The following is a 21374-nucleotide window of genomic DNA, read 5'->3' as shown; positions in this document are numbered from 1 at the left end:
TTATGAAGTTTTATAAACTTTTGAGATTAACGCACCCTCAACTGCCTCCCGTTCCACAGGATTGGTGATCTTGTCCAGATCCACAGCACCTTCATAGGAGCAATAGTAGAAAACATTTAGAGCCTCCGCAGCCTTGGGTCCCTTCTGCTTATAGCCAAAGATCAGGTCGATCCAGTGGTGCAGGTGTTGGCTAACATACTCCGACTCCAAGGCCCTTCGGTGAATGGCTATGAACTCCTCCGGAGTGGTGGCCCAGGCGGGCAGTATGACATCGTCCACCTTTTCTTTGGTGATTTGCAGATGGCCCAAATCGAATCTGTATGAAAAAGGTATCATTAAAGTCATTTGTTTCAAGGGACCTAAAATCACCCTACTTGTTCATGTTTTTGAGGAACTCAGGAAAGTAGAAGAACTCGGGTATTAGCTCCTTAACATCGTTAGGATTGTCCATTAGCAGCTTCCATGTTTGGGGTATCGAGTGGAATTGTCGATCGGCCACATCAAAGCGGCCGCTCTGCAACTCAATGTGCAGTGAGGTAAATGGTTCCACGCGGAGCAAATAGTGGAGCACGCCCGCCGAGTTGGAGTAGTGGGTTCCGTAGTGGAACTTGGGTATGGCACCAGAGGGATCCTCGAATGAGTCGTATTTGCCACGCACCTCGGCCTCGTTTTTGGGGTTTATCTGTGGGGTAACAGGGTATGCAATCAATGATTTAATTATATAAAATCAAAGATAGTACTTACACATCCAATGGGTTTGGATAGGTCACGGAAGGATTTGGGATCTGTTAGGTCCAGCACGTCACTGGTGTAGTCAGCCAGGATCCAGGGGAAGACGGGGTATTGACTCAGATCGTTGTAGGATCGACCTAAGGATGTACAAAAAATATATTTAAATTTAGAGTATATAATAGGCGGTATTTTCTTACCTGCGATAGTGTTCAGGTACATCAAGTATTCAAAATTGGAAATCTCACGATTGATCCACCTCTGGGTGAGGCCCGAGGCTCTCAGCAGTTCAGCCGGAGATCTACCCGAGCCATAGAGGATGTTTGGAAGCGGCAGACCCACGATTTTTGTGAAGACTTTATTTCGAGTCTGGAAATAACCAACCAGTTTATTATCTTTACTTCTTATCAAGCTGTTTGTTAAGACAAACCCACCTTTGTTGTAAAGTTAAGGAAGTAGCTGGTCTGATCCACCAGGAAGATCTCGAGAGCACTCCTGCGCAGATTGTATTTCCTCAGATGAACCTCTCGTATCTTATTGGTGGAGAACCTGAAGTCGTATTTGGATCCATCATCCGTGGGTGGACTTAGATCCACAAAGGTGAACACGCTCTGGTTGACCTCGATGCGGCCTTTCACTTTGGTCATCAGGGTGATCAGTTCACAATCCTGCGACATGACTAGTTTCTCCAGTGCCACATCCTGTTGAGCCTGCGTGTCGATCAACTGACGCAGCTCCTCCTCCAACTGAGAGCTCTCATCATCCGCAAGGAAATCGCGCACCACTGCATTCTTGATGGTGGAGTCGAATTCTGAGATTTCCCTGTTGTTAATAAATAAGTAAAAATGTTTATTTAGTAAGTTTTGGTTTAGGATTGGTTGGTCTTACTTGGGATCATAAGCACTGGTTGCATTATCACGCAGATTGGCGGCATTCTCATGTTTATTTGGGTATAATTGAGGTTCCAACTTCAGACGCATTCGCGCCACGTTCTCATGGGGCGATAGCTTCCAGAACTCCTCCTCCAGATCCCTAAAAATAAAACAAAAAACATAATTTATAAGAAAGTTGCTTAAGGATCAATCTTTGTACCACTAAAGCTCTCATAATCAGACCCATATTAACTCTTAAAATTGTAGAAAATGTTCTAAAAAAAAACCCTAATAATTTTCTTTAAAAAAATCTAAACCTATATAAATATGAAAATAAACAAAATACTATGTGTTGTTTTCAGAATTTCTTTAATTTTGGGTTTGCGATGAAAGTTATTTTAGAGCTCGACAATGAATAATCGAATATGTACAGATGAAAGTCCTTTGTCGAATTGCGGTCAATCCCTTCTTTGCGACTCCATTTTCCTTATCCTCCTTAGGCAACGATGGGAGCGGCCAGGGTCTTGGCGAACACTGGGGCAACTGGGGCAGCAGCCACCACTGGGGCAACGGGAGCAGCCACGGTCTTGGCCAGAACTGGGGCCACTGGGGCAGCAGCCACGGGCACATCCTTCTGCACCACTGCGTTGAATCCGTTGATGGAGTCGGCGTAGTAGCTGACAATGCGACGGGAACCATCGGGCTCGATCAGAGAGTAGGATCCACGCACAACATCACCATCACGGGTCTCCTCCTGGGTCTTGGAGTCACCGGTCAGCGTGTCCTGGACATCGTAGGCGTACGTGTACTGTGGGTGGGCATCCACGATCTCGGTGGCAAGGGGAGCAGCAACTGGAGCAGCCAGGGGAGCGGCAACGGGGGCAACTGGGGCGGCCAAAGGAGCGGCAACGGGGGCAACTGGAGCAGCCAGAGGAGCGGCAACTGGGGCAGCCAGACGAGCAGCAACTGGAGCAACCGGGGCAGCCAGAGGAGCGGCAACTGGGGCAGCAAAGCGAGCACCAAACGGAGCAGCAAATGGAGCAGCGTAGGGTCCAGCGGCGAAGGGAGCGGCGGCGTAGGTCTTGGCCACCAGAGGAGCAGGTCCAGCAACCAGAGGAGCGTTGTATCCCAGGGGAGCCGAGTAGCCCAGAGGAGCAGAGTACGCAGCCGGGGCGAAGTAGGGAGCAGGTCCCAGGGGGGCGGAGTAGGCCAGAGGAGCACCCAGAGGAGCCCCAACCAGACCAGCCTGAGCCGAGAGGGCCATCGAGGAGAGGACTGCAACAACCTGCAAGAAGATCGGTGGAATTCCGGGTTAGTCTCCTGATCTGAAGGGTCCATTGAACACACCACCATCACTCACCGTCAAAGGATTCATTGTAAGGCTTGGGTGGGGTTTAGTGCGATTGTCACCGTCGGTTATCGAAAATGAACTGACATACCTTTGACAAAAAGAGCAGCACTTTTATACCCAGATGCGTTCGCGAAATTTGCATGCGGCGCTCAGTGGAGGGAACTGCGTACCAATTGCGTATGGTAGGTATTGTCCCATTGTCTCCCTGCCCCTCTGATCATCCATCCACCACCTTTTGGGGCCTCTTCCTACCCAGCATTTGGCTGCCAGTGCCTCTGAACTTTTTGATCCAAATTCGCAGCACGTACTCCAATTTTCAGTCGTCTGTGGTATTGGCTACACCAAGTTTTCATTTTTATTTGCCACTGTTTTTGCCTTGTTCGGCGATCGAAAGTGAATGCGATTTGATTATATTTTGGATCAGTAGTTTTCGGTAATTGTCATGCAGGTTCCATCCAATGGCAATGCTTTTAATTTTCCTCTTACACCAAAAACACGCGAGGCTCATAATTGAGATACTATGATGATCACGGGTTGACAAGGGTTCACACTTTGGGTCTTAACATTATTATAAGGTCTTTTGGGAGAAAAGGTACCTTAACTTTAAACTTATCCTGTTTATATTGATTGATTGGGTTGGTCTTATAATAAATTGGAAAGTTTTTTTCACTTATTGGGTATCAATTACAAATGCTAATGAGCTACCTTTTATACATAATAAGGTTGTTTCTCCAAAGGGGTTTTCGTTTCGCTCAACCAGGTGAAACTGGGTCAATGTGGCCCAGGAATATCGATAAGGTAGTAGGCTATATGATAACAATATGATGATAAGACTGTTGTTCTGTGTATTGAATAAGTCTTTGAAAACTTGCAATATTTGGAAAGATCCTTTAAGAAATTATGATACAATCTCTTTAAATCTAGTTTCTATACATGTTTAATGTATTTTTTACAAAATAGGATTATTTCTTTCCTAAATGTATTGTTTTTCCCAACAAAAAGTCAACTAAAATCTCGAATCTTTGGTATTTGCTCAACTCATTGGTTGATTAAAGATTCCCCATCGATTCCGTGCTGTAACTGGTGGCTGGTTTCGAGTTCGTGACTCTTTTCCAAAATGCAACCAACGACCTTGCGACTTGTTGGCTGCGGATTCACCTCGGAGAGCCCCAGAGAGACCGGGAGAAACATAGAGAGAGTGGCCAAAACTTGTCAGCAGATTATTCATCGGCTTACTAACGGTTTTCGACGTAGATCGTTGCCACCGGAAACCAGCATGGATATATGGATAGTCGTCCAATCTGGCCAAATGCGAATGGAATGCTCCACTGCCATTTATGCAGTTCCTTACCCAATCATTTGATTCTCTGCTCTGAGATGCGAATTCATTAAAAGTGGATGAAATACTGTCCACCGCCACTTAGCTGCCAATTGTGGGCAAGGTCGTCGTGGTTAAAGCTTCCATATGCCATTTTGGCCCGATCGGGGCAATTACGGTGGCTAAGTGACCGGGCTCTGAAATGTGGGCGCTGGTTCTGTTGGTTCAGGTGGAAATATAAGATCGTTTGGGCGAGGGGTTAATGCGTGTGCGAGTGCGTAATTGCGCCTGCGCACCGCCCATTCCCTCCCCCAAACCATCCATCGAGACTTGCCATTTTAGTTTTCTAATTAAACGAGTGCCGAGCAAACGATTGATCTTTTTTACATACTCTATCAGTGGGGTAGTTCACTTTGTATGTTCAAGTTACCTAGAAAACATTATCCATACGCCACGTAAGCCCAAAGAAATTCGCTTGCTTTTAGCCAACATGGCGTGTGAGTAATAAGCTGCATAACTATATTCAAGGCATTCAAATTTGTTATTTAATTATTATTGGTTAAACTCTTTCATAAAATCAATGAATGTTACTATATTCAACTGTAGGTTTCGTTTGGTGATTATATTATAGGCATGTTCGTGTTTGGTTCATATCTTATACTTATAGCCCCAAGAAATGGGAGGTTTTCTTTCTTATTTAACAAGCTAATCATCATTTTCTAAGTATTGTAACTCCTTAAATAATAAAGAGTCCTAAAATATTACATATATTTTTCAGAATGATTATTTTGAAAGCATATGGTTAAATTATAATGATAAGCAACAGAACATATTGTTCTTTTTTATAAGAATTCATAAGTGGACCTACTTAATCCTTAGGGATTTTTAATGATTTTTTTAGAAGTACCCCCATCTGTTCCTTAACCTATTTTACTTAATGATGCCTAAGGTCCTGCCTTTTAGTGGTTTTCCGGTAAGGGTACCCAATCCTACCCAAAATCAATCCCCCTGCTCTTGTGGCAACTGCAACTGTCTCAACATGAGGCAGCTATTACATCAGACAAAGTTCGGCTGGAGAACCTGAGAATGTGCCGAAAAACTGCGAAAAAACGAAACCAGATTGGTCAGCGGAAAACGAGTCTGGTGCTGGTGGAAATATCTTGGTATCTTTGAGAGGCGCTCTTGAACGGACTCAAATGGTTTGCGTGGTGAGTGGTATGCCACTGCAGCAGCTATTCCATTGAGAAAACCATGCACTCATGATGAAATCCGCACCAGAAACACGAAATCCGCCATCAGCGATGGGGTCTGGGGTGCAAGATCGAGATCGAGATCGGGCAGTCACCAAATGAGACGCAATTGTCACTCTGCCCATTAGATTGTCCAGTTTTTTTTTTTGGTACGTAGCTGCCGCCAGTTGGCGAATATAAAACTGAAGAGCTGGCGGAAAATGCATCTCACATTCGAGCTGAGTTCTCCCAGTGCAGACACCTCCAAAACAGAGCTCCCTCATTCGCACATCCTTCGCCATGTTCGCCCAGGTGAGTTTCCCGAAAGGATTGGGATCTTAAGTTGGCTCTACTGATCAAGGAATTCCCCCATCAGACTCTGTTCTTTTTTGGACTGATCCTGTCCGCCGTGGTGGCCATTCCCATTGATCCCTACGGACTGTCTTCGCCCGGGCTCACCTATGCGTCTCCCAAATTGCTTGCTGCTCCTGCCATATCCTATGCTGCTCCCAAGCTCCTGGCTGCTCCGGCCATCTCGTATGCCGCTCCTGCCATCTCCTATGCCCCCAAGCTCCTGGCTGCTCCCGTCGCCGTGGCCAAGGTGGCTGTTGCCGAGCCCTACGATCCCAATCCGCAGTATAGCTTCTCGTACGGTGTAACCGATCAACACACTGGGGATTCCAAGCAGCAGGAAGAGACCCTGGTCAATGGAGTCGTCCACGGTAGCTACTCCCTGGCCGAACCCGATGGCACCATCCGCAAGGTAACCTACACCGCCGACAAGGTCAATGGATTCAATGCCGTCGTGGAGAAGAAGGGCGTGGCCGCGGTGGCCGTTGCCAAGCCAGCTCTTGCCATCGCCGCCGTTCCAGCCCTAACCAAGATTGGATACGCCTCGGCGCCTGGCCTGAGTCTGGGTCTGGGTGGATACCACTAGGGGGATTATCTCCTGAGGCACCCATGAGCGATGACAAACTCTCTGGCCTAGTTTTTAGGACCACGTTGTTAAATAGTTATAATGTTAATTATCGCCACTGTACACACTTGATTAACCCACTCTTCTGTCAGTCAAACCCCGAAACTTAAGGACGTGCGTGCTGTTGCCCCCCGCTTTTGACCCACATTCCCCATTTCCAATGGGACGATCAGACGATTGGACACCATATCACCGATACACCACAGACTACGTTTAGGGATACCGTTCTGGGGATCTGGGGAACGGCTATCGGCCACTTAGCGAATTAGTATCTGCATTTACTGAATAAAAAGTTTCGGTACAAAAAAAAAGTTTAGATAATATTATATTTCTGGTTGAGGGTCTTTAATACTTTTTCTCAAATATTTTTCAACGATATCCAGAAAACTGGGACTGTAAGTAAATGGTATCAAAGAATCTTAAGCGAAAAATCTTCAATTTATTATCTGAATTCTCTATAAAGATGGTAATTAGGAGAATCCAAAAAATGCTCCATATTTCCCAGCTAAGCTGTGAGTTCCATTGTGGTAGGTTCAGAGTTTTACGCTAAGAGCTATATATCTCAAATGCCGATCACGTAGTCAACTATATTTACGGTTATCACAATTCATATTGGAGGCGCTTAAGTGGAGGGGAGAATTGTGCAAGTTGGGCTCTATTTGTTGGCACGTCCATTGGGGAAACCTTTTGCAGGGGACCAGGCACAGAAATGGGCCATTACGTCAGCGAATGGAATCGTTTTTGGCAGCGGTTGCCAAACGACGCATGTCTTCGCGGGATTGGGGAGGCCCTTTATAACCCCGATCCAATGGCAAACCAAGACAGTTCCAACAGCACCACCGAAACCACCAGTTATCCAACAGTAAATCTAGTCATGGCCCTGATCAAGGTGAGTTAAGGGAGTCCCTGCCAAGGAATATGATTGAAATTATGTTTTGATCAAAAAATAATAATCGATCTATCTTATTAGATCACCCTTATCTGCTGCGCTCTGATCGCTGCCATCGAGTGCGGCCTGCTCCCTGCTGCAGTTCCACTGGGAGTTCCCCTGAACACCGAGGTGGATCCACATCCGCAGTACGCCTTCGCCTATAATGTCCAGGATGCAATCACCGGGGACAGCAAGAGCCAGCAGGAGGTGAGGGACGGAGATGTGGTCAAGGGATCCTACTCCGTCGTGGATGCCGATGGATCTCTGCGCACCGTCTTCTACACCGCCGATCCCATCAATGGTTTCAATGCGGTGGTGCAGCGGGGACCAGTTCCAGTGGCAGCTCGTCCTCTGGTGGCTCCAGTGGGTGCCCCTCTTTTGGGTTAGATCCTCAATCTTCTAGAGCTTTAAACACTTGGAACCTAGCTTTTATATAACTTATTGTCTGCTCCTTAGTCCGTTGTAAACTCATAAATCATTTAATAATAAAGTCAGTAAGCCAAAGAATATTTATGAAAAATTCTATGTCCATATAGTCCATGAATAACGAAACTTGTTCAGTGACTAAACTTTTAGTTTTACACTCTAGTAAAATCAAAAACGAGTTTACATTTACACCTATCCATTTTATTAATTAGTGAGTTGATCATGCAAGCTCAAGGCCTCAATTTTATACTAGCTTAGCTAATGATAATGAACTAAATTTAAAGTAGTGCAAAATATCAAGATTCTGAGTGAATACATTTTCAAGAGCAAAATATGCGTGTCATTAAGATGCGTAGTATGTAATTTTGAACTTGAAAATCAGTAAAGCAGCATTATAAACGTTAATTATATCATAACTTGGTCTAAAAGGCAACGTGTTCAGTGGAACTAATTACCTCGTGGACTTATTCGTGACTTCATATCATGTTAAAACTGTTTTGTAATCTAAATTGTAACAACAGCACCAGGAAAAGACCAATCCCCCAAAGAAAGCTGGCCCATATCACAGGCCATTTTTCACTTACATAAGAAACCAATCTTAAATGGCTATCTCCCCCCAGCTGTCCCACGCCCAAAGAACTCTTCCACTCCAAATAAATACATTCACTCGCTGGCCCAACACGCACTCAAATTATTCAATAGCTTAATTGAAAGTAAAAAATCGGCACGAGATGCAATTTTTGGATTACGCAAACCCCAACCCGAGCATGTCCATACATGTTGCTGCCGGCGCTGACTGCAGCAGTAAACGGTGCAGCGGCAGCAGCAGCAGTAACTGTAACTGCAACTGCAGCAGCGACTGCAACGCCTAACAAGCGGCGGTACGCGTTGAAAATTAGTGATAATGGGCAAAATTGTCCCAATGGCAACAGAGCGGCGAAACAGAACAAAATCTATACACTCGAAATAAAATTGTGAACGATTTGTTTAGAGGTTCTATACTAGAACACTGCCAGAATGTGAGCGGATCGGCGCAAGAATCATTTCTTATCCCTCGGGTCTCTGCTGCCAACCACTGTTTTATATGCTTTATATGGGAGTAGACGTGTTTAACCAAACAATCCAAAATTTAAATATTTTAGTTAATTAAGTGAAAGGTTGCTTAAAAGTTTAAGGAAAAACCCATGATATACATTGCATAGTAATATTTTATAAACAGAACCCTTTAAAACTATTTAAAATCACTAAACACGTTTACAAAAGATTTAGTTTCGTATAGTCCCCGGTATACCAATTTTGATTTATCTAAAGCTTAAGAACCAATTCCACTTGATTCAAGAAAAATGAGAGCACTTTGAACTCAAAAAATATCGTTCTATTTGTAAGAACATTTTTTTCTCAGATAAGAACGTCAGAATTCTCTCTGTGTATATCTAATGATCTAAAATTAGATTTGCCTTTAGAACTTACCCAAATAGTATTTTAAAAAGTATTTTATTTCACACCAATTAACATGTTTTAAAATTATTACCATCTTTAAAAATTTTAAATTTTATTCCGTAGATAAGATAAAGTAAGTCATCGTTGCTTAAAGACATAACCTTTTAAACTCAAGAATTTATATTAGAACTATCAGATTTTTTTGTCAGTGCCTTGAATGCGTCTGGCGCAGATTTTTGGGTGGGCGCGGCTTAGAGCGCTGCCAGCCAGTTTCGAAGGCTGTGCCCCAAACACACCTTTCAACAATCGACTGCTGGGTGCGTGTGCAGCTTCGCCCCGATCTGGTGGCCATAAAGCCGAAACATGGGCCATGGAGCATGGGACATAGAGCATGGGACATGGGAGGTACTGGTGCTCATGCAGTGCACCACACACCTGATCCGCCCGGCCACCCGGTCTGGACCCAAAAAATTCGCTTTCGAATTGAACTTTTTTGTCACGACGACGACGACGGAGCAAATCAGCCGGCGTGGGACCAGTTTACTTTGGTCCGGCACAGTCCTCCCAAACTCCCAGACATGCGTGAACTGCAGAGCACCTCCACGTCCACCTCCTCCTCCTCCTTCACCTCCTCCGGCTCCTCCTGAACAGCCCCTTCTGATTGCCATGGGCAGCGAAAAATGAATTATTTTATATTTGTCGCGATCGATGCAAGTATTTCGCATAGACATACATATAGCATATAGACGCAGACTCCACACGCATGCGCACTTTTTAGTTGTTTATTATTTTGTGTGTCTTGTTGCGCTTTTTGCATAAATATCTGGTGGCAGGCGGCGGCGGAGGCTGTGGCGGATTTTTGGGCTCGCGTCTATGGAAGGCCTATAAAAAGCAATTGTCGTGCGGCCACAGAACCACAGATCGAGTTCATTTGTCAGTCGAGCAGCAGCAGTTCTCCAGCCATCCAGTTATCCAGTTCTTCAGTTCATCAGTTCTCCATCTGAATCCAAAGCAAGCAATCCAGAATGGCACAGAAACTGATCCTCGTCCTGAGCGCCCTGGTGGCGGTGTCCTCCGCCGTGGTGGTTCCCGGTCCCGGACTGGCCCTGCCCGGCTACCCGGCGTATCCCTCGTATCCGGGGCTGGCCAAGGTGGCTTCTCCTTTGGTGGCCAAGGTGGCGGGCCCGGAGCCCTACGATCCCAATCCCCAGTACACCTTCAGCTACGACGTTCATGTGAGTCAGAGTCATAAGAAATTACTATTTCTTACAGTTCTTAACCCATTAGTCACCTCATAAAAAGCAAAGCCAAGTGAATAATCTGCTTTAGAAATCAGTTGGCTTTGTGGGTAACTGGTATGCAAATTGTAACGTTTGACAGACATTTTTATGAAGTGTTTATTGGAGCTTAGAACTATTAAATCAGAACATATAGACAAGTTTGATATTATTAGGACAGTGTTCAGGCACTCATATTAAAATGTTTGAACTTTTATCAAGACTATCCTGATTTTTCATATCAAGTTTAACATTTTTAAAAAGTTCTGGTTATTTTGTTATATGTTTAAAAGATTAAGGATTGTAAAAAGAAAGGCGTGGTTCCTATACAATTTTATATTTATAATGCCCTCTTTATTTCCAAAAAGCAAGAATTTGAATTTCAAGATTTTCTTACTCCTAAAAAATATGGTTATTTCAAAAAATTGTTTACTAAAGAGGAACAAAATATCTTTTTCTAATCAAAATCATATTTTCCTGCTCCTTTATATTATATATTCTTAAGAATTTATTTATAAGGAATAGAAAACACTCCTTTCTAATCAAAATTCTTTCCCCCAGGATGGATCCACTGGCGATGTGAAGAGCCAGCAGGAGACCCGCAGCGGAGATGTGGTGCAGGGCGCCTATTCCCTGATCGAAGCCGATGGAACCCGCCGTATTGTGGAGTACACCGCCGATCCCGTGCACGGATTCAACGCAGTGGTGCGTCGTGAGGGAGCCGTGGTGAAGGCGGTGGCTCCGGTGGCCAAGGTTCTGGCCCCGGCTCCTCTGCTCCACGCTGCTCCTCTGGTGGCCAAGCTGCCCGCCTATGGTCCTGCTCTAAGCCCCTATGGTCCATCTCTGGCCCATGGATACGGTCCTGCCCTGGCCCCCGCCTACGGACCTGCTCTGCCCAAGCTGGCCCTGCCCGCTCTGCCCGCCCTCTCGCCCCTGGGCTACCACTAAGTCAGGGGAATCCCAGTCCAACCGGATTCATGTGCCACCCCCCGAATATTGCCGACCTCTTGCCGCTCCCGAATAATGGACACATCGCGACCAACTTCTCCTGCCACGTGGCCTCCAGTTAGTAGAAGGTGGGCCACGGGCCGATCGTAGTCGATAGTAGTTGTAGTATTAGTTGAAATGAAAGCGAAATATCGAAATATGTACATACGAATTCACGGATAGCGGGTTGGGAACTCCAAGTTATTGGGTCCCCATCCAATGTCCCCTCATCTACACTCACACATTCTCGACGCCTTTCATTTATGTTTCTTGTCTTTTTAATCTTAAGGCTGTTTGACCGCGATAAAAACTCTTTAATCCCCAACTTACAATCCCCGTTTCAATTCTTATTTAATCCGAGCCTGTGCACTCGAGTAGAACTCGCAGAATAAGAAACGAGATTGCAATAAACGAACCGAAGCTATGCAAATGGAAAGTTATTGAGTTTTCTTTTGGGTAGGGGAAAGAGTGGGAAAAAAGGTATAAGGATTATAAATGCATTTTAATCTTTAGATAAAAAAATTAAAATTAAAAAAGGATGTATTAAAGTGAGGAAGAAAATTAAAACCTAACAATGCAAATGTGCTTAAATCATTAAACTGTTTTATTTAAAAACTGTTTACTACTGTACAAATTTTAGAATATGTAATGATATCAAAGATATTTGTATTGAAGTATGCATAAATACCATTACGATCAGTAGGATTAAAAGATTGTTTAATTAATAATACATCGAGGCATATTATTGACTAGACGTCTGATTTATTTATTAAACCTAATCTTATAATTGTTTTGTACATAAAATTGGAACCAATAAAATAACGGCGATCAAAAGATCGAAAAATAAAACGACTTTACATAAAGTCCGACGTCTATTAATGATAATTAAATATGGAAAACATAATGAATATTTTAGGAAACTTTTAATTGCTAATAATTATGAAATAAATAATGCATGTGGTTAAAGAAAGCAACACGTAATACAAGAAGCCCTGTTATTTAAAATATTTTTTAAGCATTAAACACCACAATGTTTACACAATTAATTATGTGCTGTATGTTCATGGGTAATAAAAAAAAATAAACAAATCTTTTTGCATAGTTTGTAAATATAATAATGGTTAAAAGCAGCTTTTAAATGCAATTACAATTATCATCATTACATTTAATTCTCAAACATCGAATGCTAATCGGTGTTATTAGAACCAAAATGGCAAAAAGTCAATGGCTCGTAGGCCTTTTGCTTTGGCAGCACATGTAATCCATGTTAATTTTGGGCCATGTAGTGGACTTTTCTGTGAGTGGTTCGACCTTAGAACAGAACAAGCCCCATCTGAGCGGGTCACCATGGCTACTGGCTGCAGTTGGTGGTGCAGTGGAGCCCCGGCTAATCGCTCAAGGCCCGGGCCACGCACCTCACAAAACTGCGTAATTCGAGCGTCAATGCAAAGTGGTCTAAATGAGATTTATGGGCTCAGTTGGACTGGAGAACACAGCGCTGCAATCCGATGGCCAATCGATCCGATCGAGTAATTGGCAACCGGCCACCGGGCACAATGGAAAACTGGAAATTTGATTGCCATTCGCCGCGCCCCAATCAATTGCTTTGGATTGGGATAATTCGATCGGGCCTATCCGGCCAATCTGGCCAATCCGTCCGAGAACTGACCTCCATCCAGTGGACCCCACCTCTCGTCTGCACATCATCTGCGTGAAGCGAGCGCCTTCAAATATGTGCATATTTGTTTATGTAAAAATTTATGGATCGCATAATGGGTTTTCGTTACATTTGCACTTGCATAATACATGCGACGGTGCTTTGTTGCATTCGACATTAAACGCTTTTGATGATTTAATAAAATTAAATTGAAATGTTAATAGCGACACGGCATGGGCGGGAAAGTGGAGGGGCCGAACCAAAAGACATGGGCGAAAGCGTAAGACAATAGGCGAGCTGCAGCTCCAAAACAGCAGGTGTTACAATGGGCCCAGAAAGCAAGGAAGGGGGTTATAAAACCAATGAAAGTATTGCGGAAATATGAAAAACTTTTACTAATTTGCTTCTTCTAAGAAACTATTCTAGGGATTGACCACACTTAGAGAATTTGACATTTATCAAAACAGTTCCTAAAATATTTGTACTTAATATATAAGAAAAGTTTGTTTTAAGGTTCTTTATTCTTAAAATATAAGAAAAGATTGTTTATAGCTTAAAGGCACTTATTGAGGTTCCCCTTAAATACTTTCTTATTTATAAGGTGATGAAATCAACTTAACACCAATTAAACCTTTTATTAAAACGGGAAAATTAAATAAAATCTGTAGAAAATTTAAAAATAGACATAAAACAATAAAGCTATAAATATCTTATTAAAAATGCACAGACTAGTCCCCACCAATATGATAATCTCAAAATCTCACCACTAATCTCTGGCAGATGAATAAATTTCAAAATGATTTGCAGTTAAGATTGGTTTATTATAAATGCCCATCAGATTATCACCGATTTGTGGCATTGCTTTGACGGATTTCACCCATTGTGGCAGTGGAACTCGGGCATTCACAACCTACTAATCGTATTGTGGTTACCACCAGCCGAGAGTGTTGATGATCATGATGACTCGTCGGCTGGGGGACTTGTGGACTCGATGGTCTGCCCCTGTTGGCGTCGCTGCAGACTTTAATGATTGAGAGGGATTTGTTTGCATTTCGCAGTGAAATTAACGCAAAGCGCGGCGGCTTCTGGCCATGTTTGAGTCTTCGAGTGGTTTAGCGGTGTTTGGAATCACGAGTGTGTGCCTCCAGGTGATTAAGTGATCACGCACACATGCAATACTGGTAATATGAGTATAACCGAGTATAACCGTGCACGCTGGCACGCTCGATTACAATTGTCGCCTCGAATGCAAGGCGGGCAATTAAAATGCTGAATTTCGCGTCATTTCATAATGAAATTGGGGCGGGCCCGGTGACGTTTACAGAGAGAAAAAAAAGATCATACGACTTTATTACAAAATTGTACATTTTTAAAATAAAGATATTTTTAAGTGTCATAAAAGTTTATACAAATTATAACCTTATTTTAAATCCATAACATTGGCTTTTCTGAAAGATGACCCATACCCTATATAATCTTTACTATATATACGCACATTCCTATAACTAAATAAAATACTTAGAAAATCTAATATATTTAAGATAAGACTTAAGGTAAAAAAATATTTATTAAATGAATAGGCTCTCCATATAAAACCAATATTGTAACTTCATATTTTGACCGCTAAGTTTCGGATATTGATTTGTATGTCCTTTAAATAAACACAACCCCAATAGACAGGCAAGACCTTATATTCTTTGTGCTATATCTCAATACTCTGGTTATATCATATCTACACCTATCTTCACTATCTCTAAATCCAAATTCATTTAAGATATTTTCAATGTTTGTGTTTTAATATTCTTTCCATAATTTTTAATTTTACTCAGATAATGTTACCACTTTCCTTATAATGCTGAAATTTTTTAAAACTAAACTCGAAGAACCCTCTGTTAAACAGGATTAGGTTTTCTTCCCGTGTAATCATAAATAGATGTGCTTGAAAGACTCACCCGGTATACCAGGGTCCGCGGGGGCCGTACAAGAAACGCTTGGCGGTCTTCCACCGCTTCCGTATGTGGCTGTCGACGGTCTTGTGGTGCAGTGCAGCCGCCTGCAGTCGCTGCATCTCCTCCACCTGGCGCACCTTCCACGGCATGTAGATCTTCTGCTGGAAGAGGCGCCGGTTCTCCGCCTGATTGGTAGCCCTCTGCTTGGAGGCCGCCTTGCAGGCCTCATAGCATTCCGCCCAGAATCGGTTGATCGGCTCCCACAGATGAAGCTCGATGTCGCGCTGGTAGCGATCGTACATAGGCTTCACCTGAAAGTGTGAGAAATTCGAGATCAGTACACTAAAATAAATGAGTTACAACTTGTTATGAAAATAAATGAACATGTAAAACCACTTCGTTATAACTATATTTAAAGGGGTAATAGAATAATACTTTAGATATTTATAATTAATTAATGTAGTATACTCCACTATTTGATACCAGAACTCATATATGATATAATATTATTGATAAACTATTACAATTTTAATATATAGTAATAGCTACATTGAGTTAAAATTTGTTAGACACCCATAATTTTTGACCTCATTTATTAAAATCATCGATATTCATAAGAATGTTTCCATCCCTAGAATACTATCAAAAGGTCCTATTTGATATCCGATCAATAAAATCAAGTGCAAGTGTGATATTTTCTTTCAGTGTGCGAATTGTGATGGAGATCAGGATTGACGATTATGGCAGCTTGAATTTGTTTTCGCTTTCATTCGATTCGGGGGCAGTCTTTGTGCGTGTTCGAGTTCCATCTGCTGGCGGAGCGATCTGGTGAAGTCCATGTCCAAGTCACGTCCGGTCAGGTTCAAGTTCAATGTGCATATAGCCGCGGGCACAGGAAGCACTCGATTGCAATTGTGCAAACCAGTTAGACGCGCTCCTCGCTAGCTATTTGTTCGGGGTTGGGGGGTTTATTTAACGCCGATCTTTGCCAGTTATCTAGCGTATCCAGGAGGCATCCGCATTGCCATGGTGCAGGCAACACGATGGGAGGTTCTTTGCATAATCCACCATCGCCACCAGCTAGCTATCCACCGTTCCAAGGCACTGGGCACACACGAATTAAATATATAAATTAAAACGAAAACAAAAGAGCAGAGCAAAATATTTCTGGTAAAATCTCTGCCAGGTGGGTGCATCGGCAGCGACGCCGCTTTGTCATTCGACTGGTTCCAGCTGCGCCTCTTCGAGCCACAAAACCAGACCACTTTCTTGGCGCTCAGCTCAGTTGCCGAAAGAAAGTCCGACGAGTCGTGACCGACCGGGAGCCGCGAGGAAAATTTCAATCTCAATCTCAAACTCAAACTCAAAAACACCAGATCCAACTTGGATTTTGGAATCGCTGAGCCGCCGCCGCCAATGAAAGTTGTGTTGATGTTCGCGTCGATTTCGGATTTTGTTTTTCCAAACTCCACTACTGCGTAGAGTTTAGTTCGCGTTTAGTCTACCGCTCAAAATGTGCAATTTGTTTTGGCTTTCGGCCTGTTTTGTAAGTGGTTAAATAATATGTGAATTAATTATGCTGCCGTCTCTTGTGTGCCGTTGTAAAAGATCTTATTTAAGAGGAAAAACTAAACTTTGACTTTTAGCAAACGATTCTGAAAATCATAGAAGTTATTGTGAATACTATCCCATTAAAAACTATTATCCTTTCGTTAATATTATAATATTTGAGGCTTGTTATGTTTATTTACACAATCCATGAATCTTAGTAACATCTAACGATACCTTTAAAAAAAGTATTCTTAAAAAGGCAGGGAAGATTTTATAGATTTGATTTTATTACTACAAAATTAAAATGATAGCCTTTATTTAGGTAATATTTTGTATAAACTATAGAATAATCAATTTTCCGGCTGTAAAATAGAAGCATTTTAAAAGTTCTAGGCTTATAAAACTTAAAGATATACATTTTTCAAAGAATAATACTTCTCGAAGTATGGATTTCTTTTTCTCTACTTTGCTCCATGTTATAACAATGTTCTTCACGCCAGCAATGTAACTTTCCGATATATAGGTAATTTTCACACATTGTTAGCCAAAACCTAAACAAGTCATGGCCAAAAACAAAAGCCTGAAAACCAGCTGCAAGCCGATTTGCCCACCTGAACCTGGCGATGATCAGGTTCAATGCTTGGCTCCTTCGGGTGCCCAATTCCATTGCCTCCGCTCCCAGCCCCAATCCCTCCTCCTCGAGGTGGGATTGCGTGAGACCAGCCAGCCGGCAAAGTCCCCCAGCGATGCAACAATTACGAGGAGCCTGGCGAGCAAGACTCGTGACTCGATTGCCACTGGTGGAGGTGATGGCAACTATGTTACGTGTGAAGAGCTAGGGAAACTGGGAGCCAGGGAGGCACTGAGGCGGAAGCCACCGTCGAGAGTCTTAGTTGGAAAGTCAAAGGTTGCCCACATAAGACAAAAACCACACAGAGATGACAGCGTTTAAGTTCGGAGGGAGAAAGTTTGTGTCGTCTGATGACATTTTTTGCGGAAGATTAACCCACTCACCCCTTGCCCCTTTCGTATCTTCCCTTTCCCCGTAGTTGGCCCTGTGGTTGCCCTTCGCCCTGTGCGAACCCAATGCCACAAGTGTGGAGTCGAGGGATCCCAAGACTGAGCAGAATAAAGAACTGGCGCCCACGGCGGAGAAGCTTATCCGATACCGCCGACAGCCACCTTACGCTGTGATCCAGCGATCCAAACAGCGCAGGCGGACCAAGGGTCCACCCAAGATCAAGTATGGACCACCACCGCCTCACATTCGATACTCGAAGCCCTCGTTTCCAGCACATATCGAGGAACCCAGCTTCTCACTCGATGACTTCCAGCACCTGAAGTTCGATGGTTCGGACTTCAAGATCCCTTCTTCGGGTTACGAAGCGCAGTCCATGGATCTAGATTTCTATAACCACAATACGGAACCGGATCTCTATGGAGCACACAAGTTCCCGAGCCTAGACTTTGGATTGGTCACCACCCATGAGCATGTGCCCCACCAGAAGTACGGATTGCCTCCTGTGCAGCAGAGCTTCCAACCGGATCACTCCTTTGCCACGCACTATGAGCCACCTCCGGCTCCGGCTCACCCGCCAGCCACCCGCTACGGAGTACCCTCTGCTCCTGTAGAGGTTCCCAGCTATCCGCATCATGACCTGCCCGCTCCAGACTCCTATTCCATTTATGAGCAGAAGATACCGAATGTGGGCTATCATCAGAACTTTGCAGAGCCATCCAAACATCCGCCTAAACATGGCTCAAATCAAAATCCTAATTTTGAGATTGCCTATTCCCCACCTGCTTTCGAGATCAGCACTTCCTATCAGTCAAACCACCAGCAAAGCTACGTGCCACCTCATCCCTCGCAACCCCATGAGGGATTTGCTGAACCACCGTCCAACAATTATGTGAAGCCTCCTCCACATCCTCCAGCGAATAGCTATGCTCCACCTCAACATCCTTCTTCCAGCTATGACCAGCCTCCACAACATCCCTCCTCCAGTTATGATCACCCTCCCTCGCATCCTTCACCCAGTTATGATCAACCACCCCAACATCCCTCATCCAGTTATGATCATCCACCTCAACATCCCTCATCCAGTTATGATCATCCTCCTCAACATCCATCATCCAATTATGATCATCCTCCTCAACATCCCTCCACCAGCTATGAACATTCTCCTCAACATCCCTCATCCAGTTATGATCATCCTCCTCAACATCCTTCATCTAGTTATGATCATCCTCCTCAACATCCCTCCTCCAGCTATGACCAACCACCACCTGACTACCAGCATCCGCCTTCATCCACGTACGACCAACCACCGCAACATGTTCCTACAAACTATGTGTCCGTCGATACCCATTCCATCAATAGTTATCCCCAAGACGACTATGCTACTCCCTCGCAGGAACTGCCCTTGAATCCACACCACAAGTTCCCTAGCTTTGATTTTCCAAAATCCAGCTACGAAGTGCCCATCTATGATCCCGTGCCCTTCGAGGCCTCCAACCGGGATGAACAGGAGTCCTATCCACCCATTTTGGCATCCTCACCCGATCAGAATGAGATAACTTCAGATGCCCATGCGGCTGGAAGTTCCAAGCGGCGAAAGAGGAAGCGTAAGCCCAGTGCTGGAGTTGTGCCCGCAAAGCATACGTTGGATGTTCCCGAGCTCCAGCAGGCCTATGATGCGGACAGCCATTCGGGAGAGTCAAATGAAAATGCGGATACGGATACGAATAGCTCACACTTTGTAGAGAGGAAGCAGACCTTTTTCAACTTTGTAACGCCCACAACGACGACATCGACTACTCCGGCTCCTTGGAGTCCAATGAGGGGCAGAAGTAGTACGACCCGCGGGGCATTCATACCCACCGTTGTTACAAGTACTCCAGCGACCCCCACTACAGCTAAGAGTAGGAGTAGGGGTTCATCCCGGTATCGCATAAAACAGCAAGCCGTTAATCCCAGCTCACCCGATCCCGTCACCACCAGCGTTCGAATCGATCAATCCCATTCGCAAAGCTACTACGATGGAACCATTGCACCACCCACCAGACAGCAGTTTTCACCCACAACTGGAGGGCGTGGTTCGCGACCTACGCGACCTGGTTACGGTAGGAACCACGGTGCAGTGTCACCGTTGGCATTGCAGCCAGCAGATCCTGGAAGAGGTCACCCCACTTCCAAGCGAACCACCAAGGGCGTCTTCGACACGACCCTGTTCAAGAGCCCTCTCAGCGATCGGGAAATGGAACGCAATCTCCATGGGCTGCGTCAAAACTTGCCAAAAAATCACAAACTATTTTGAATTCTCAATTAAATTAACAGGAGGCATAGCTTAAAGACTTGGTTAACTATTTCTTAGACTTTAGCAATTAGTTGTAAAGTTGTATTGAAACTAGGCTAAGATTGTTGAATAAATTAAATAAATCGAACGAGTAATAAAATAAACTATAATTTATATTACTAAGAACCTTACTCACCATGCGTTCAATAAAGTTTCTCCATTTTTTGCTGGTGCTATACATTTGGAAATCGTTGAAGAAGACAGGACCAGAGGAAGTTGAAGGCAGATCTGGGAGAGTGGAATCCAGATTAAAAGCAAAGCGACACTTCTCCAGCAGGGCTTTCATCACTGGCATCAAGAAAGAATACTCCTCTGGATTGCCAACTGTAAAAATAATAGTTACATTTTAAAATAGATACCATACAAATATTTTTAAGAACCCACCTTCAATGGCATTATCCAGAGCCCTATTGATGCTAAATAGCAGATAAGAGAGCTCTGCTGGATCTTCGGTAGAACGACTTTGGAGAATAGCATGCAGTTTTGCGGTTGCCATTGCCACAATACCAGGATTCGGGTGATGTGAGCACTTGAGCAACAGGCCCAAGCACAAGCGAATCATATCCGACCAATCGTCTGAGGATCCCTGTTGGAAGATCATCAGGGCGTCCAGCAGAGCAAGCACACCGTCCAATAGCTTTGTGGAACACTTCTTTGACTCGTCTTCGTTTGAGCCCAGGACCACCAATTCATAAACCATGCGCAGGATGTGCGAGGCGTTCTCCTGGTTGACTAGCGTCTGACTGCCGTGCTCCGATAGATCGAACAACGAGGCCTGCACGGCCATTTCCAAGATCCGCAGGCGCAGCGAGAGATGCGAGGTTATCAGCTCGTTGTTCAGGGCTAACAAATTAATGCAGCCCAGCACCTGGCCACGCTCCTGCCAGCACTGCGGATGATCATTAGGGATACCACGCCAAAAAATGTTAAAGAGCGTATTTGAGACTAGATAAACCAACTGCTCCTCGGTGTCCACATCGCCATCGGCTACAAAGTCAAAAGCAGAGGTGCTCTGTTGGGGAATAGACGAATTAAATACAAAATATTGTATCCAGAAAGGGTTATTTTACCTCCATGGAGTCACTTTTCTTGGGCGGCCCATGCGGCGACTGCGTGGAGCTGTCGGAACTCAGCGATTCCTCGCGCTGAATCGAAGGCGTATGCGAACCATCGGCAGTGTCCGTCGAGCTGCCCAAAGTCAAGGACTCGAATGTGTCCTGCAGATCATGGGTGGTCTGCCGAATGACCGAGAACAGGCTGTTGGCATTTTCGACCACTGCTCCAGAGACAGATTCAGCCAGTTCTAACATTTAAATACATATGTT

The 21374-nt window shown here is 44.2% G+C and overlaps 6 protein-coding genes across 7 annotated transcripts in view; 4 read left to right on the top strand and 2 right to left on the bottom strand.

Annotated features, from left to right (window-relative positions):
* LOC108020021 (neurobeachin-like protein 1) overlaps window positions 1-21374 on the bottom strand; it is a 33790-nt gene that overhangs the window by 6749 nt on the left and 5667 nt on the right. For both annotated transcript variants that reach the window (XM_036815893.3, XM_036815894.3), the window contains 10 exons: window positions 21120-21352; window positions 20434-21061; window positions 20186-20373; window positions 15146-15453; window positions 1618-1761; window positions 1164-1551; window positions 930-1098; window positions 745-869; window positions 375-682; window positions 36-316 (listed from right to left, as the gene is read on the bottom strand). In XM_036815893.3, coding sequence (XP_036671788.3) covers window positions 36-316; window positions 375-682; window positions 745-869; window positions 930-1098; window positions 1164-1551; window positions 1618-1761; window positions 15146-15453; window positions 20186-20373; window positions 20434-21061; window positions 21120-21352 — 2772 coding nt within the window. The remainder of the gene's footprint in view (window positions 1-35; window positions 317-374; window positions 683-744; window positions 870-929; window positions 1099-1163; window positions 1552-1617; window positions 1762-15145; window positions 15454-20185; window positions 20374-20433; window positions 21062-21119; window positions 21353-21374) is intronic.
* Window positions 1954-3116, bottom strand: Cpr64Ad (Cuticular protein 64Ad). Its single transcript, XM_036815896.3, has 2 exons — window positions 2962-3116; window positions 1954-2886 (listed from the first exon to the last, which is right to left on the bottom strand). Exons 1-2 carry the CDS (start codon window positions 2974-2976, stop codon window positions 2098-2100), a joined length of 804 nt encoding a protein of 267 aa, XP_036671791.3. The 5' UTR covers window positions 2977-3116; the 3' UTR covers window positions 1954-2097.
* Window positions 5714-6769, top strand: Cpr64Ac (Cuticular protein 64Ac). Its single transcript, XM_017088141.4, has 2 exons — window positions 5714-5811; window positions 5876-6769. Exons 1-2 carry the CDS (start codon window positions 5800-5802, stop codon window positions 6434-6436), a joined length of 573 nt encoding a protein of 190 aa, XP_016943630.3. The 5' UTR covers window positions 5714-5799; the 3' UTR covers window positions 6437-6769.
* On the top strand, window positions 7213-7921 carry Cpr64Ab (Cuticular protein 64Ab). The gene is made up of 2 exons (XM_017088094.4): window positions 7213-7364; window positions 7446-7921. The coding sequence occupies exons 1-2, from the start codon at window positions 7284-7286 to the stop codon at window positions 7791-7793; spliced, it is 429 nt and encodes a 142-aa protein (XP_016943583.3). The 5' UTR covers window positions 7213-7283; the 3' UTR covers window positions 7794-7921.
* On the top strand, window positions 10181-11968 carry Cpr64Aa (Cuticular protein 64Aa). Its single transcript, XM_017088140.4, has 2 exons — window positions 10181-10507; window positions 11111-11968. The coding sequence occupies exons 1-2, from the start codon at window positions 10298-10300 to the stop codon at window positions 11495-11497; spliced, it is 597 nt and encodes a 198-aa protein (XP_016943629.2). The 5' UTR covers window positions 10181-10297; the 3' UTR covers window positions 11498-11968.
* On the top strand, window positions 15938-20154 carry LOC108020042 (uncharacterized). The gene is made up of 2 exons (XM_036815895.3): window positions 15938-16688; window positions 17743-20154. The coding sequence occupies exons 1-2, from the start codon at window positions 16656-16658 to the stop codon at window positions 20008-20010; spliced, it is 2301 nt and encodes a 766-aa protein (XP_036671790.3). The 5' UTR covers window positions 15938-16655; the 3' UTR covers window positions 20011-20154.

This window comes from Drosophila suzukii, chromosome 3 (assembly GCF_043229965.1).
Source record: "Drosophila suzukii chromosome 3, CBGP_Dsuzu_IsoJpt1.0, whole genome shotgun sequence".
NCBI lineage: Eukaryota > Metazoa > Arthropoda > Insecta > Diptera > Drosophilidae > Drosophila > Drosophila suzukii.
Note: the sequence above shows the minus strand (reverse complement) of the source record. Positions and strands in the feature narration are given on the sequence as shown.

Coding starts and splice junctions, on each gene's coding strand:
- Cpr64Ab (XM_017088094.4), top strand. CDS start 7,284: ATGGCAAACCAAGACAGTTCCAACAGCACCACCGAAACCACCAGTTAT. Junction 7,365..7,445: donor TAGTCATGGCCCTGATCAAG/GTGAGTTAAGGG, acceptor CTATCTTATTAG/ATCACCCTTATCTGCTGCGC.
- Cpr64Aa (XM_017088140.4), top strand. CDS start 10,298: ATGGCACAGAAACTGATCCTCGTCCTGAGCGCCCTGGTGGCGGTGTCC. Junction 10,508..11,110: donor CCTTCAGCTACGACGTTCAT/GTGAGTCAGAGT, acceptor TCTTTCCCCCAG/GATGGATCCACTGGCGATGT.
- LOC108020042 (XM_036815895.3), top strand. CDS start 16,656: ATGTGCAATTTGTTTTGGCTTTCGGCCTGTTTT. Junction 16,689..17,742: donor TTTGGCTTTCGGCCTGTTTT/GTAAGTGGTTAA, acceptor CTTTCCCCGTAG/TTGGCCCTGTGGTTGCCCTT.